This window comes from Alosa alosa, chromosome 6 (assembly GCF_017589495.1).
Source record: "Alosa alosa isolate M-15738 ecotype Scorff River chromosome 6, AALO_Geno_1.1, whole genome shotgun sequence".
Classification (NCBI taxonomy): domain Eukaryota; kingdom Metazoa; phylum Chordata; class Actinopteri; order Clupeiformes; family Clupeidae; genus Alosa; species Alosa alosa.
This window is the reverse complement of record NC_063194.1, coordinates 9,185,791-9,201,576: the sequence shown is the minus strand read 5'-3', so window position 1 is coordinate 9,201,576 and position 15,786 is coordinate 9,185,791. Positions and strand designations below refer to the sequence as shown.

Here is a 15,786-nt window from a genome sequence, read left to right as displayed (position 1 = left end):
GTTTGTGTTGGTCTCAGGGCATTCCAGAGCAGTGCTCTCTCTCACATATTTATTTGACCCATATTTGACAGCTGTTTTCATCCAAACAGACGTTTGCAAAACAGATTACATCCCATTTGGGGTAAAATGTCAAGCGTCACAAAGTGAGCAATGAAAAGAAAAGTATGGGTTGTGAGATCATGTTGAGCACCAAGAGCAATGCTAGACATGAACAGAATTGCCGGCCATGTGGCATACACAACCTCATGAGGGAATTTGGATAGTTGGACGCTGTTTGTCTTGGCTGCTTCTAAGATGTGTCAAGCAGTGGGGGTGACCTTAGCCTATTTAAATGTGGTGTGGTAAACACCCAAAGCTAGTGAAGAATTCATTATGAGTATGTTCAAAGGCACAAGTATAGGCAAGATGGCATATAGGAAGTTGAAGGGCATATGGGGCCCAGAGCACACACACACACACACACACACACACACACACACACACACACACACACACACACAATGCAGCAGCTGCTATCCATACCTGTGTCTATTTGGGGGTAGCTGGGCCCTATAGCAGTCTAGTATGGGAGATATCTGTGGGCTGCTGTGAGTCAGAGCCTGGCCTATGGACACTGTGTCCCTCACGGCTCGGCAGAGGGAGAGGACAGTACACTGGCAGTCATGCATGCAGTGCCACTTTTAGAGTGACTAACACGTGATTTACCCTTCGGATGGCCCTCCATGTGTCCACGTTGTTATTGTTTACATGTGGATGCAGTGGCAGGGACAAGGGGTCCCTGCAATCATGCATAAATCCATCTATTAATCATGTCATTGCCGGATTACATAATTCCTTAATCAGCACTGGAATCGCTCTGTGAATGGGGAACCTGTTTACGAGAGTGTTCTTGCAGCTTCATATCAGTCATTATATGAACATGTGCTCCAAACAACAAATCCCCACAAGTCTGTGTGGGTGTGTACAAACACAGCGAGTATGTACACATGGTCATAGTGTGTGGGTGTGGTGTGTACATGATCATAGTGTGTGTTTGTGTGTGTGTGTGTATGTTTATGTTCGTACTGTATGTGTGTGTGTATGTGTGTGTGTGTGTGTACTGTATGTTTGTGTGTGTGTGTGTGTGTGTGTGTGTGTGTGTGTGTGTGTGTGTGTGTGTGTGTGTGTGCGCGTGTGCTTGTGTGTGTGTGGAAGTGGAAGAGAATACTGGTGTTCTCGATTGCCAGGAGTAAACTCCGACCATGCTCCCTAAAACTGTGACATATATTGGGGCACAAACTAAAGAACAAACCAATGAAGTGACAATCGTGGCTCAGCAGCCGGTCCTTTTTAGGGGGGGGGTCTGGTGATTGTTGGGGTTGCTGACGTACTTGTGTTATTGAGACATAAGCAGAATGCCAGGCAAAGTACCCTGATCCTGTTGCCGCATAGTGTGTTTGTGTTTTAAATCTCTCCGTGTGAAATCAAGAAGGAAAGTACAAAGGTTCAGGCTCTCTTTGTTCTGAGGATATAATGATGATGATGTACAATTACATTCCAAATGCGTGCTGGGCATTTAACATGACTCAAAGCAGATGGTTACCGTGCTTACGGACTGTGACAAGTTTATCATATTACCTACAGTATATTGAGCTCTACTTCCTATTTGTAGGTTTGGTCCAGAACATCTACTGAAATAACTATGCACTTACTCCAGCGCCTTGTTTAGGATGAAGCCCTCCTGCTGCTTGCTACAAGCTCTTTTGTCTTACTCACACAGATGGATTTTTTTTTTTTTTTGTCTCTCACACACACACTCGTGTGTAATGTTCCGGTGTGTTCTGCCATGCTATTGTTTCTGGAGTCCAGCTTTTGTGCCAGCTCACTCCACTGGAGTCTTTCTCTCTCTCTCTCTCTCTTCTCTCTCTCTCTCTCTTGCTCTCTCTCTATCCTTCTCACTCTCTCACAAGAACACACACACACACACACACACACACACACACACACACACACACACACAATGAAACACATACAGACTTTTGATGCTGCTCCATCTCAAGCAATCCTAAAATATGAATCCCATTTACTGTAGTATTTCCAAAGTGAGGACTTGGGACTCTTAGCATCTCCAGCTTTGGCTGAAAATTTGCCTCTAGGCTGTAACTCACACACACAAATACATAAAGGATGAGATTGTTATTCTGGCATGCCTGGCATGTGGAATATACGTGCTGAGCTACAGGGGAATATTTTAGCATGAGGTAGTGAATTCCATTAGTGAATTCCAATAGTGACGAGAGGAATCAAGGCCTTGTCACCGGAAGAGGCTGCATAGTTATCTGCATAGGTGTGCATCTGTGTGTCACGTAGCCACATTATAGCCTCTGGGTGAATTATTTTGTATGATTGTTTGTATCGGCTAGATTTATGGATACATGGGATAAAAATGAAATGAATGGACCAAGCTCAGGCGAATGCCTATACACATTTATAGGCCTATATACAGAGGAGGTTTCCCTGGTCTATTGGTCGCATTAGTAGACTGCTCACTTTGTTCTCTGGTGGATAGATAATGGGGCACCATGTAATTTCTCCTCACAGAGAACTTCACAAAGCACTGGCTGAGTGATTCTTATTCTTATGTAAGTCACCTTTCCCCTAAACACCCCAGCTCTGTTCTATAGAGCAGCTTTGGCAGCTCTTGGCCATGAAAAACCCCCCCCCCCCCCCCAACCTTCGCCTTGTCCCGCTTCGCTACTTCCATTAATTGGTCACACACACATATGCACACTATGGAGTCATATGACAATGTAATCTGGGCATGCGTTTCTGGACAGAGATGCAGTAATTGGTTCAGCTTCGCGGTTGCTGTGTCTGATCCCTTAGTTTGTGTCTGGACTCTTCATTTACCAATAACCCCAATGGACGTTTTTTGTCAATAGCACTGCTGATTGGCTACCCAGTGCCGCTGGTAATGAACTTGTAATTGGTTGGCTGAGAAGCTGTCCAGCTTCTGATTGGTGTAGAGGGTCCATGGGGTTTCGTCAATTGATTGGCTAAGCTGAGAAGCACTTAATGTTGCTCGGCTGTGCCTCTGGCCCAGACAGCGGGATTACGGAACAGAACAGAACAGGCCCCAGCAGTACCACCCCCTCCTTCTTCCCCACAACTCTCTTTCTCTCTCTCTCTTTCTCACTCACACGCTCACACATACACTCTCCGATGGAGCTTCTTTCTCAAATGAAGCCAGCTGGACATCTCGCCGCCGCCAGAGTTGAGCGCAGTGGACGTGAGCCGACTCTGACCACAGCTGAACTTCTGCCACCACATTCCTCCATCAGCTCAGCCATCCGTACCTCACAGTCTCCGCAGGACACTTTTCAGATGCTGATGTTAGAATTAAGTGTAGAAGATGTGTAAGTTTGTGTGTTAGCTCGCTAGTGTGTGTGTGTGTGTGTGTGTGTGTGTGTCTTCGTTGCTGGGATACAGCTTCCTCATGCTATCTCCAATGGAGGTCATCCTGAATCTGGTAACTCCTGAGTCCTCGCCATCCAACTCTCCTACAAACACTGTGAGTGCATCATTTGGATTGAGTGTACATAATTATGTTTGTGTGTGTACATGGGTCTAAATGGGTCTTCACTGTGCCAATGTGTGTGTGTGTGTGTGTGTGTGTGTATGTGTGAGTGTGTGTGTGTGTTTTCATGTGTGAATGAAAGAGTGAGTATAGATGGTCAAAAAGACTGAATGAATTGATTTCCATTCAGAGGTGAATTTACTGTGTGTTTCTGTGTTTGTGTGTGTGTGTGTGTGTGTGTGGAGAGAGAGAGAGTAGACTTGATAACTGTGCTACCTGTTTTTTGTTTCTTGTGTGCATCTTTACACATCTGTACATATCTGTACATAGGCTTACTGACTTTTTCGATGGTGCTTTGTCAACGGTTTGGCTTAGTAGGTCTTCTGTTTGGTTCAGTTTGTGAAGGCTTTGGCTCCTGAGAATATGGGTTGGGGTTCATTTGGTTCTTTTCAGATGCATCACATGGTCTTTTAAGTCCACAAATGTAGGGCTTCTGCTGAGCCCTGTACCAAGTGTGTGTGTGTGTGTGTGTGTGTGTGTGTGTGTGTGTGTGTGTGTGTGTGTTGTGAGAGAGAGAGTTTGTTTGTGTGTGTGGGTGTGTGGGTGTGTGTGTGCGTGTGTTTGTGTGTGTGTGTGTGTGTGTGTGTGTGTGTGTGTGTGCTTGCGTGTGCATGTGTGCGTGTATTTGTGCGTGTGTGTTTGTGGGTGTTTATTTCACGCGTAGTTGCATGCAGACCAACACATAGAGTTATGTAATTGTCCATGGATGGTGAATGGGCCCATTGTGAGAGTTCGCCTCAGACCCCTTAAAGAAACAAAAAAGCGGATTTCCATGAAAAACTGCCCTTTGTCTGAGCAGAGGGGGCTTAGTCTAAAGCGAGGGAGAGAAGGGAGCGATTGAGGCAGAGAGAGGGAGGTAGAGAAGCCCAGGGAGGAAAAAAGAGAGGAGGAATGGAACTGGCTAGATTAGAGGAGGAGGGCATGGAGGCCACAGGGGCTGCTGTGAACAAACTCTTTGGGCTACTGAGGTCTGACCCCTGGGCAGCACTTATCATCACATCTCCAAGCGTAGCTAGGCAGGAGTGCTACACTGCCCTTTGTCAATACCAGGCAAGCTCCAGAAAATCATAATCTTCTCTCTTTTGAGTTGGCAGTGCATGCAGTTGGGATCTGAGTTATCCATAAATAATGGTTTGTACGTGTTCACTATAAATACCAGAGAGTTTGAGTTACAGTTTGAGTTACAGATATGCTGGTTAATGTGATTTGTTTCCTTTATTTGCCCACTTTTATGCCCTTTGTATGTTTTTATGACACACTCTCTCTCACACACACACACACACACATACACAACCACTGTATAATTAACGGCCTCAGCGAGTGGCCCATTTGAACTGTGCATTATAAAAGCACTGCAGAAACCCCTGAGCACATTTCATTTCCCTCTTTCTGTTCAGTGAAAATCAAATTGCTTTACTAGTATGATAAGAAGGGCACTTGTATTTCCTAAGCATTCAAAAGGAAAATAAGAGAATGCAGGAAAGGGGAAATCAGTACCAAATCATCTCTCTCGCTCGCTCTAGCTATCCCTCTCTCTCTCTCTCTTTCTCTGTGTGTGTGTGTGTGAACAGTTTGTTCTCGCTGTAATTAGGCTTGTGTGATGGATTTTCTATGGCAATGAGATCCACCTATAAAGCTGGCCCATGAGAGGCAGGCAGTTGAGGAGAGTGGAGAGGTGATAAGGCCTGTCTGTTTCTGCTTGTGTAAATTCATGGGGGCAATTTTTTTTTTTTTACTTATTATTCATACACACATTTCCTACAAAAACATGCTACTTGCTTCAAGCTCTGGCAATTTCTCTGTCTAGCTAAGTGTCTGGAGTGTCTGAAATATCTTGACATCTTGATATCTTGGGTCATATGCCTGAGGCATCTACGACAGGCTTGGCGTCTAAGTGTAGCTTTTTTGATGTGTAGCACTCAGATGCTAAAATTAAAAGCTCCATTAATACTGCGCTATTTCAGTGGTAAGCCCCTGCTGCCGACCCCCATGCATCAGAGTGTTGCATGGCTATGTTACCTTAGCTGACCTGACTTGCAGACTAGCGTCTACAGGGACACACTGTTTTTTGTTTTGTTTTTTGTTATGTTTATTTAGGGACACATTTTACCTGTATGACAAACAATACAGAACTCATGAAACTGTAAATAATGTTACACTTCACTGAAATGCCAGTAATATTACAATAATTTCAAAACATATCAGAAAGAAAACTAAATATTTACATGAAATGCACTTCTTTAATAGCCTGGAAATCTAGACGCACCCTAGTGGCAGCAAATTACATAGTCTAGCAACTCTCCCTTGGCTTGCGAGCTGGAAAAATTAAACTTTGATAAGGCCAACCACATCGTGTATAGAGTATAGGCGGGCTTAACATAATGATTGATGGCAGAGTTGCAACGGTTCGGTATGAATTCCCTGCTACTTGAAAACAAAAAAGATGGATGTTGCTGTTGGCGAACTGCGTAAGATTTTTTTAAGTTGGCAAAAGTATGAACTAGCCAACTAGCTCCGCTGGTGGGAAAACGCATGGGACTCATGAGTTGTAGCGCTATCCTATTGCGTGCAAAGGGAATTTGAAAGACAACCGATTATCCTGCCCCTGAGCACTGTGAATGTGAATCTTGATGTGGGTCTGGCTCGTCAGGCTACTTCTTTAAAACCATGGAATATCATGGAAAAAGTTGATTTATTTCAGTAATTCCATTCAAAAAGTGAAACTTGTATAATGTATACATTCATTCCACACAGACTGATATATTTCAAGTGTTTATTTCTTTTAATTTTGATGATTATAACTGACAACTAATGAAAACCCCAAATTCAGTATTAGAAAATTTGAATATTGTGAAAAGGTTCAATATTGAAGACACCTGGTGTCACACTCTAATCAGCTAATTAACTCAAAACACCTGCAAAGGCCTTTAAATGGTCTCTCAGTCTAGTTCTGTAGGCTACACAATCATGGGGAAGACTGCTGACTTGACAGTTGTCCAAAAGACGACCATTGACATCTTGCACAAGGAGGGCAAGACACAAAGGGTCATTGCTAAAGAGGCTGGCTGTTCACAGAGCTCTGTGTCCAAACACATTAATAGAGAAGGGAAGGAAAAGATGTGGTAGAAAAAGTGTACAAGCAATAGGGATAACCGCACCCTGGAGAGGATTGTGAAACAAAACCCATTCAAAAATGTGGGGGAGATTCACAAAGAGTGGACTGCAGCTAGAGTCAGTGCTTCAAGAACCACCACGCACAGACGTATGCAAGAAATGGGGTTCAGCTGTCGCATTTCTTGTGTCAAGCCACTCTTGAACAAGAGACAGCGTCAGAAGCGTCTCGCCTGGGCTAAAGACAAAAATGACTGGACTACTGCTGAGCGGTCCAAAGTTATGTTCTCTGTTGAAAGTAAATTTTGCATTTCCTTTGGAAATCAAGGTCCCAGAGTCTGGAGGAAGAGAAGAGAGGAGAGGCACAGAATCCACGTTGCTTGAAGTCCAGTGTAAGGTTTCCACAGTCAGTGATGGTTTGGGGTGCTGTTTTCTGAGGTCCAGGGTCAACACAGCCGTCTACCAGGAAGTTTTAGAGCACTTCATGCTTCCTGCTGCTGACCAACTTTATGGAGATGCAGATTTAATTTTCCAACAGGACTTGGCACCTGCACACAGTGCCAAAGCTACCAGTACCTGGTTTAAGGACCATGGTATCCCTGTTCTTAATTGGCCAGCAAACTCGCCTGACCTTAACCCCATAGAAAATCTATGGGGTATTGTGAAGAGGAAGATGCGATACACCAAACCCAACAATTCAGAAGAGCTGAAGGCCACTATCAGAGCAACCTGGGCTCTCATAACACCTGAGCAGTGCCACAGACTGATCGACTCTATGCCACGCTGCATTGCTGCAATAATTCAGGCAAAAGGAGCCCCAACTAAGTATTGAGTGCTGTACATGCTCATACTTTTCAGTTGGCCAACATTTCTAAAAAAAATGTTTTGTACTGGTCTTAAGTAATATTCTAATTTTCAGAAATACTGAATTTGGGATTTTTTATTAGTCTGTTATAATTATTAAAAGAAATAAACATTTGAAATATCAGTCTGTGAATGAATATAATATACAAGTTTTAATTTTTGAAATGGAATTACTGACTTAAATCAACTTTTTGATATTCTAATTATGTGACCAGCACCTGTATATCATTTTTAAAATAATACATTTTTATATCTCTTGCTTCACTGACAAGGCTTCTTTGTGTTAACTTATCAGACTTCCTCTCTCAAAGCCTTCATGGTCTCTCTCATCTAGTGCAAGACACCTGCAATTGCCGTACCCCAGGCCTCCAGTCCTGACCCTAACAACATGTGTGGAGAGTGTGGGCATTCAGACAAGGAGGCTTGTCACACATGTCCCAAATCAACAACGCTGTAGTTTGAGGTCACTGGTGCAGTACAGTAACCTGTGTTGTGAAGAGGTGTAAGGCATAGGCTGGCACTGGATATGAACCTTTGGCCTTCAGCAAAGAGGCTAAAACTCATGCGGCCTAGTCTATGTGTATGTGTATGTGTGTGTGGGTTTGTGTAAGTGTGTGACAGAGAGAGGGTGAGGCTGTATGTGTGGATACATGAGTGTGACCTTCAATTCCAAAGAGATGTCAAAGTGTTCTTGTGGCGCGTAAGCCTGTTGCGCTGTCTGTGATCTGTTTGGTGTTGGGCCTGATTAAATGCTTTATGTACACTTAACTACACACACAGGGTATGTGCCTTCACACCACGCTTGCCTCTCAAACTCTTCGTCATGTAATGCTAGTTATGAGGTTATGACGTGTGCAGTGCAAATAGGATCAATTTACTGTAAGTAGATGGTTATATCCAAAGGAACTATTATTAGCCTTTACCCTTGTAAATGGGTCTTTGCTGTGCCACTGTGTGTGTGTGTGTGTGTGTGTGTGTGTGTGTGTGTGTGTGTGTTAAATATCATCAGGCTTACACAGAGATCATTCTAAGTTGGCTTAAAGACTTAAATTATTTAGAATGTAAATATGTTTTGAACTTCCTCCATCTTTCTCTCAGTTGAGGTCAGGTGAAGGTGTATGCGTTGGATTATTACAGGACCTCGTTGAATACTGTTAAGGTGTTTCTTAATAAGACTGTAGCAAAGCACCTATATGAACACACACACTCTCTCTCTTTATCTCTTACACACACACACACACACACACACACACACACACAGACACGCACACATGCACACACACACACACTTTATCTCTTACACACACACACACACACAGACAGACAGACAGGCACACACATGCACACAATAGGTATTTGTTACAGTAGTCTTACTGCTCTGGTGTTCTGTTGCCCTGTTCTTAGAATGCTTTCTTCATGCATGGAATTGTGGTTGTGATTCCATTGTACTACATTCAATGGAATCCAAGAACTAGGATTCTATTACTCAGGAATTTATGTTAGTGTGTGGGGTGGGGTTATTAATGCGCTTGTCTCCCAAATCCCACCCTGTAAGACAGGAGCTGAGAAACTGGTTCTCTTTCTATGACTTTCGGTTTGCATACTGAATTGTTTTCTCTTCTCTAGTTTGAAGGCAGGTGCCAGGTTTAAGGGCGTGCTTTTGATCTTTGAACCGACCTCCAATTGGAAAGTACCAGAGCTAATTAAGGATTCCCGGTAGGAGCCATTGATAGGGTTATCACAGATATCTGATGTCTTCAAGGGGCAATGTGTGCAGTTACACTGACATTAGTGTGTGTATGTGCGCGCGCCAGTGAAACCGGATTTACTACCCATCTCTCACACACATTAGTTACTTTTGATACAATCTCAGGATCCACCTCGCCGTGAACTATTACTAGCCTACAGGCATATAGGCAATGGCAGGCGGTATGCCTTTTTACTAAAAATTAGCTAAGGCTACAAGTGCAACTGTATTTACAATTGCATAGTGCAGGTGATTTTCACATCAGGCCTATTCAGGCAAAGCAACTTTGCCTTTGTTTTCCTTTGAAAATTCTGACCAACGTTCAAAGTTCAGTCTGAATTGGTTGATTGCAGTCTAGCTCTTACCACCTGCCGTTTTGCTAGCGATCTCGACGGTCAAAGGATGATGTCATCCTGTAAATAACCGGGTGGGGGAGTGCCCGCGCACTCCAGGCGGAGTTTTAAAGACTCCACTTTCAAAACAAGTTTGGGAGGTTTAGGAGCGGTACCGGTGTGTACCAAAAATTCCCCGAAAACACATTCAAAACGATAAGCCTAGAAGAGATTTCCACAGCTGACCAGATGAAACTCACGACACTGACACTGACTGAAGTCACGCAGGAGAATATGCATTGGGAGAAGGTCCTTCGCTTAAAGAATGGGAAGGTGAGAGCAATCAGTCGCTCGTTTTATTCTCAGTCCTGCTGTAATCGACTGCTTCACCTGGACTACGTTCGTACCAATAGTGGCTAGGCTGTATGCATTTTTTATTCAGTGGAACGTTCTGTATTTCAGTTGTGCGCCCCGTGTTCATTCTACCATCGCGCTGGATGGGGATAGTGTAGGCTAACTGTCAAAAGTTGTCAACATCAATATGCGGTGATTAAATGGTGATTAGTAGTAGCCTATTTGTTTTGGCCGTCCGCGATTTCTACTTAACATGGAAATCAGGTTTAGTCGCGCATAAACATGTTGACGGGCTGGCTCTCGCGTTACTCATCACAGTCTATGCTATTACTACACCAGAATTACGCGTACAACACGTTACAGCGTAGCCTATAATCCTTGCATGCATGCCATGTGACTAATTTCCTGCACAGCTCATCCATATCATTTCAATTGGTCATTACTTTTTCTGTTTGTTGACGATGACTGGAGTGAAACTTCAGTCTAAGGATGTGTGTCATAGCCACCCAAATGGGATCCGGTCATTCTGGAGTCAAGATGTCCCAAAACCTATTTACTACTGGACTTTTTGCTTGTTCCCCAAAACATATCGGGTTGTTTCTATTTACTCTAAATGTCCTATTGTATGTTGTATTCTTCTGCGCCAGTGCTTATTTTATTGGTAGTAGTGGCTATAATGTGAGACATCAGTCTTGCTCTTATATCCATGATGTCAGAAAGACATTATGTTGTGTTTAAAGTCATTTCACCAATCATTATGTCTGTGTCACAATCAAGCTTCTACATGCAATGTCTAATAGTTTAACTAAGTCTTGCGGATCCAATCAGAAACCTGATTTTACAGTAAACTACTGGTATTTAGGAAACCGTCTGATGGACACACTGACCCACTTTGTCCTAGTTCCAGTTAAAAGCAGGCTTCTTTGTGTGTGTGTGTGTGTGTGTGTGTGTGTGTGTGTGTGTGTGTGTGTGTGTGAAACTGTATATTTGTGTGTGTGTGTGTGTGTGTGTGTGTTATATGCTGATTTCGCTACATCAGCTGACGGGAATTTCTAACCACAGACTGCAGAAGAACTCTTGCTGCATTATGGCTCGACCAAAAGAGAGAATGTTCTTTCTTATCCCTTTCTACATGTTCTCTTTTCTTATTTATTTTGCCATCTGTTCCCCACACCCTTCCTCCATCTCTTTGCCATGAGTTCTGATCACATCCTTTTGCCCCCCCCCCTCTCTCTCCTCCTTTCTCAGATTGAGAGATTGGAAGGAGGCGTTCAGGCGGCCCTTGCGGGTGCAGGAGAGTTTTCCGATGAGTCTCTGGACCCTCAGCGCACACGGCAGGCCATCGCGCAGCTGCAGCAGAAGATCCTGAAACTGACCGAGCAGCTGCGCATCGAGCAGACCGCGCGCGATGAGAATGTCGCCGAGTACCTCAAGCTGGCCAACAACACCAGCGACAAGCAGCAGAGCGTGCGCATCAAGCAGGTGAGACAGCACCTCAGACGATAACGCAACAGAAAGGAGAGAGGGACGGTGGTGTGTAATGAGCAGATGTCTAAATCATCAACAAGTACTGTACTGTAGAATCTTCAAAATGCCCCTCTGTTCACGCCATCTACTTTTAAGAACTGGTCTTTCCTTCCCAACATGAATCTAGTCTACACTTCTAAAGCTTAATATTGTTTGGTTGTGGTCTGCCATACAGTCAACAAATTGACCACACCTCTGGTCATTATCTGTCATTATCTATGTGTAGAATGTCTACTGCTGAGCTATTCATTTTGACATGTTTTTGTACTTGCTTTGGGTCATGCTTCGGGCAACTCAGACCACACTGGGTTCATGTGATGTGATGAGATGCGTTTTTGTGTGGTGCGCCCCCTGCAGGTGTTCGAGAAAAAGAACCAGAAGTCTGCGGGCAGCATCGCTCAGCTGCAGCGGAAGCTGGAGCACTACCACCGGCGGCTACGCGAGGCCGAGGGCGGCGCCGGGGCAGCGGCGGGGGCCGGCCGGCAGCCCAAGGCGGTGCTGCGCGACATGCAACAGGGCCTGCGCGACGTGGGCGCCCGCGTGTCCGAGTTCAGCGAGGGCGTGGTGGACAGTGTGCGCGGCGGCCTCACCAGCATCCAGCAGGTCACCCACCAGGCGGCGTCCAAGCCGCGGGAGATCGCCTCGCTCCTGATGGCCTCCCGGCATCGCAGCGGCAGCACCGAGAACCTCCACCAGCTGAGGGACGGGCAGGACATCGAGACCAACGGCGAGGAGAGCGTGCTGGGTGGCAGCGGGCGCCTGCAGGCCAGCCCCAAGTTCGGCAGCGAGGAGGACTGCTCTAGTGGCACCTCAGGCTCCGCCGGGGCCAACAGCACCACTGGGGGCGCTCCAGGAGGCCCCCCGAGCTCCAAGGGCAACACGCTGGAGCGGAGCCAGAACAGCGGCCTGGACATGCTGCTGCAGGAGGTGCAGGAGCTGAGGGAGACGCAGGGCAGGATGGAGGAGGCCCTGGACGGACTGAAGAGCCACTACACACGAGACTACACGCTCATCATGCAGGGGATACAGGAGGAGAGGTTCAGGTACGTACTGTCAAACACACGACCGATGGTGTTTTAAGCCCCCAACGTCGTCTTCCAGGCAGCGCTGCCACCGCTGACTTAAAGGCACCTAATCCTAAACCTAACCCTAACCCTAACCCTGGCGCCTTCCAGGCAGCGCTGCCAAACACACACAATACATGAGCACACACATACACCCATAACACATGCCTCAAGATGACAGATTTAAGTCCTTAGATAGATATAGTCCTTGAAAAAAAACATTGCTTGCCTAAAATGTAAGCAGTGACTCAATAGGATGGCATATGCGTGCAAGCACACACACTTGCAGACACACACATACACACACTGGGCTGGATAAATGTGGCCATATCAGCATTTTTCTGCCTAAAATGGCCTCTAAGCTCTTGTTTTTCCAGCTAAAAATAAATGTTCAAGCCCCAGTGCGCACAGACTGAACTTGGTGCACATCTTTGCGCACAAGGACCTAGTGTGGTGTCCTAAAAGCATATTTGACTACAAACTCCTTGTGGAATGCTAAGCTTATAAATAAGCATGCATTATTGTGTGTGTGTGTTTGTGGGAAGTTTGTTGAAAGCTGCAACATGAAGGAAGATAGAAGCCTGCACGTGTTTATGTCTGGGTTGTGTCCTTCAGGTTGCGCTAAACAGTGACTCGTGAGCAAGTTAGATGAGACACACTGATATCACTTTACACACCTCAAAGTGCAAGACACTAGCTGGCCCTTACTGCAACTGTGTTTATGTCCTCTGGCTTTCCACACACTCACACTTTTCTCTCCTCTGTTTCTTTCATACTTCAACAACCTTGTAATGTGTTTTGATGTTAAGGAATCTCTGATGGCCATCTCTCCAGGAAATGTACCTAGAATTCATGTTACTCACTAGATGTATGTGTCTGATTGTTTGTTTGTGTGTATGTGTGTGTAGGTGTGAACGACTGGAGGAGCAGCTGAATGACCTGACCGAACTCCACCAGAATGAGATCCTAAACCTGAAACAGGAGCTGGCCAGCATGGAGGAGAAGATTGCCTATCAGTCCAATGAGCGGGCCAGAGACATACAGGTACACTCACTGACAACGCTGTACCTGCTCGACCATGCGTACACAAACACCTGCTGTGTGAAGTATGAGTTACAGGGAGGCTATACCGGGCATGTAACTGAAGTGTCCATTCCCGGAGTGTCTGCTGCAATAATAGACATCTGAAGTTCGCCTACAAAAAGGACCCAAAGCTGCCATCTTTGTCTATATAAGGTCTCAGATATCAGATCTCTTTATATGGGTAAAGATGGCAGCCTTTGGGTCCTTTTGATAGGCGAACTTTAGAGGTCTGTGAGCATCTATTGAACTTTCTAGACCAGACATGATAGTGGCACGCACGTTCAAAAAAATGATTCCAGTCTTCTAAAACTTCTTTACTCTCTGCAAACGGAACGCTTTTTTAGCCCGGGCCTTACAGAAGAATTCTGTTTGTGTAAAATGTTTACTGCATGTACATGATCTGAACCCCAAGCGCTTGACTGAAGGTGCTCTGGCCTGTGTTGTCCTGTAGGAGGCGCTAGAGGCGTGCCAGACGCGGGTCTCCAAGATGGAGCTGCAGCAGCAACAGCAGCAGGTGGTGCAGCTGGAGGGCCTGGAGAGCGCGGCGGCGGCGCGGACCCTGCTGGGCAAGCTGATCAGCGTGCTGCTGGCCCTCATGGCCGTGCTGCTGGTGTTCGTGTCGGCCGTGGCCAACTGTGTGGTGCCGCTCATGAGGACGCGGGGCCGCTCGCTCTCCACCCTCCTCTTCCTCATCTTCCTCGCCTTCATCTGGAGGAACTGGGACGTGATGACTGGTCAAACCCAGGCTCGTGTCCACCTGCCCAGATGATGGTTGCGCTGCCTGACCGGCATGTCATAGCAGCCATGGCACCTCATTGGCCAGCCGTAGCCTTTGCAATGTCGTCCACTCTTCTGTGAGGACATGGGATCTGAAGGAGATGGACCCAAGTGCCTCAGACCCACCTAGCTGAGTTTTCAAATCTGTTTACACCCGAAGGAGGCAAAACTAGTTTTCTCCTCTGGCACATTGCAGTGCTTCACTGCTTGTATTTCCTTAATTTAATGTAGATTGTACTTTTATTGTAATTATTCCTAATACGATTATTTTATTATTTTTATGATAATTATTCAGTTTAATGTAGCATGAAGCTTCTGTCAAAAAACATTTGGCTGATAGGACATTTTCTTCCTCAGTGCCTTACTGCCAGATATTAATGTGATTGGCTGCCTTCATGGGGAGTTGTGCCTTTTCAGCCATGACTGACAGCAATAGCGGATCCCTCCCTGTCTGCACTGCCCTAAATACGGAGACGAAACCTCTCTGAGGACTTTGCTTGCAGGATTGAATAGACTAATAGAGATGCGGTACTTGAATGAAGAGTGGCATTTGGGAGTTGGGGGTGGGTTCTTGGGCTTCCTCACTGTTTTCTCTAGGGATGATTCCGTTCCCTTCCAAATCTTTGATGTAAAGCAGATTTTTATCCAGAATGAAGTATTTTGAAGAATGTTCTTAATTAATTTATAGTGATGCATCCAGCTGGTGGGTGTGGTGGTCAGTTGAAGAGAGTAGATCTGACTGTTAACAGACGTGGGTACGCTGAGGACACACATGTGTATGAGATCCAGAGCATACATCTTCATGTTGAAGGCGTGCTTTTCTGACTGAGCATGCTGATGTACACTTTAATGGCACCAGTAATAAATAACATCACACTCTAAATTTTAGACTTTGACAGCCCACCTACAGTACTGTATGTATCATGTTCGCAAACTCAATGCCAATCTCTGTGGATAGCTTTGACCCCTGATCATTGGTTTGAGTTGATGCTAGTGTGTTGACTGTGTTAGCAGAGCGCCCCCTGTCCTCTGTCTGTATGCACTGCACTTTACCAGTTCAGTCTGTGCGCTGCGCTGTCACATCACATACAGATACCTGTTAACTTTGATGGCTTTCTCTGAACGTTTATGGAAGGAATAAAGAGCATTCCTGACTACTTAACATGTGTGGTTTACTAATACACTTTAAATGACATATACAGTACATCTGTCTATTGGGTATGTTGCTTCATAAATGTCAAACAATGAGCAGAACAGTTGGACCTGGAGCTACTGTACAGTATACTGCAGGAGCTGACCTGTGGAGAACCT

The 15,786-nt window shown here is 45.4% G+C and overlaps 1 protein-coding gene across 4 annotated transcripts in view; it reads left to right on the top strand.

Annotated features, from left to right (window-relative positions):
- The window catches only part of tmcc1a (transmembrane and coiled-coil domain family 1a), a 27,642-nt gene extending 12,005 nt beyond the window's left edge, over positions 1–15,637 (top strand). For 2 of the 4 annotated variants that reach the window (XM_048246989.1, XM_048246992.1), the window contains 4 exons: positions 11,273–11,506; positions 11,909–12,594; positions 13,524–13,659; positions 14,150–15,637. In XM_048246989.1, the coding sequence (XP_048102946.1) occupies positions 11,273–11,506; positions 11,909–12,594; positions 13,524–13,659; positions 14,150–14,467 (1,374 nt within the window). In that variant the 3' untranslated portion in view covers positions 14,468–15,637. Of the gene's footprint in view, positions 1–2,769; positions 3,551–9,109; positions 10,004–11,272; positions 11,507–11,908; positions 12,595–13,523; positions 13,660–14,149 lie in introns of those variants that run through there. The other 2 variants (XM_048246991.1, XM_048246990.1) reach the window with 2 other exon arrangements.
- Positions 15,638–15,786: the final 149 nt, after the last annotated feature.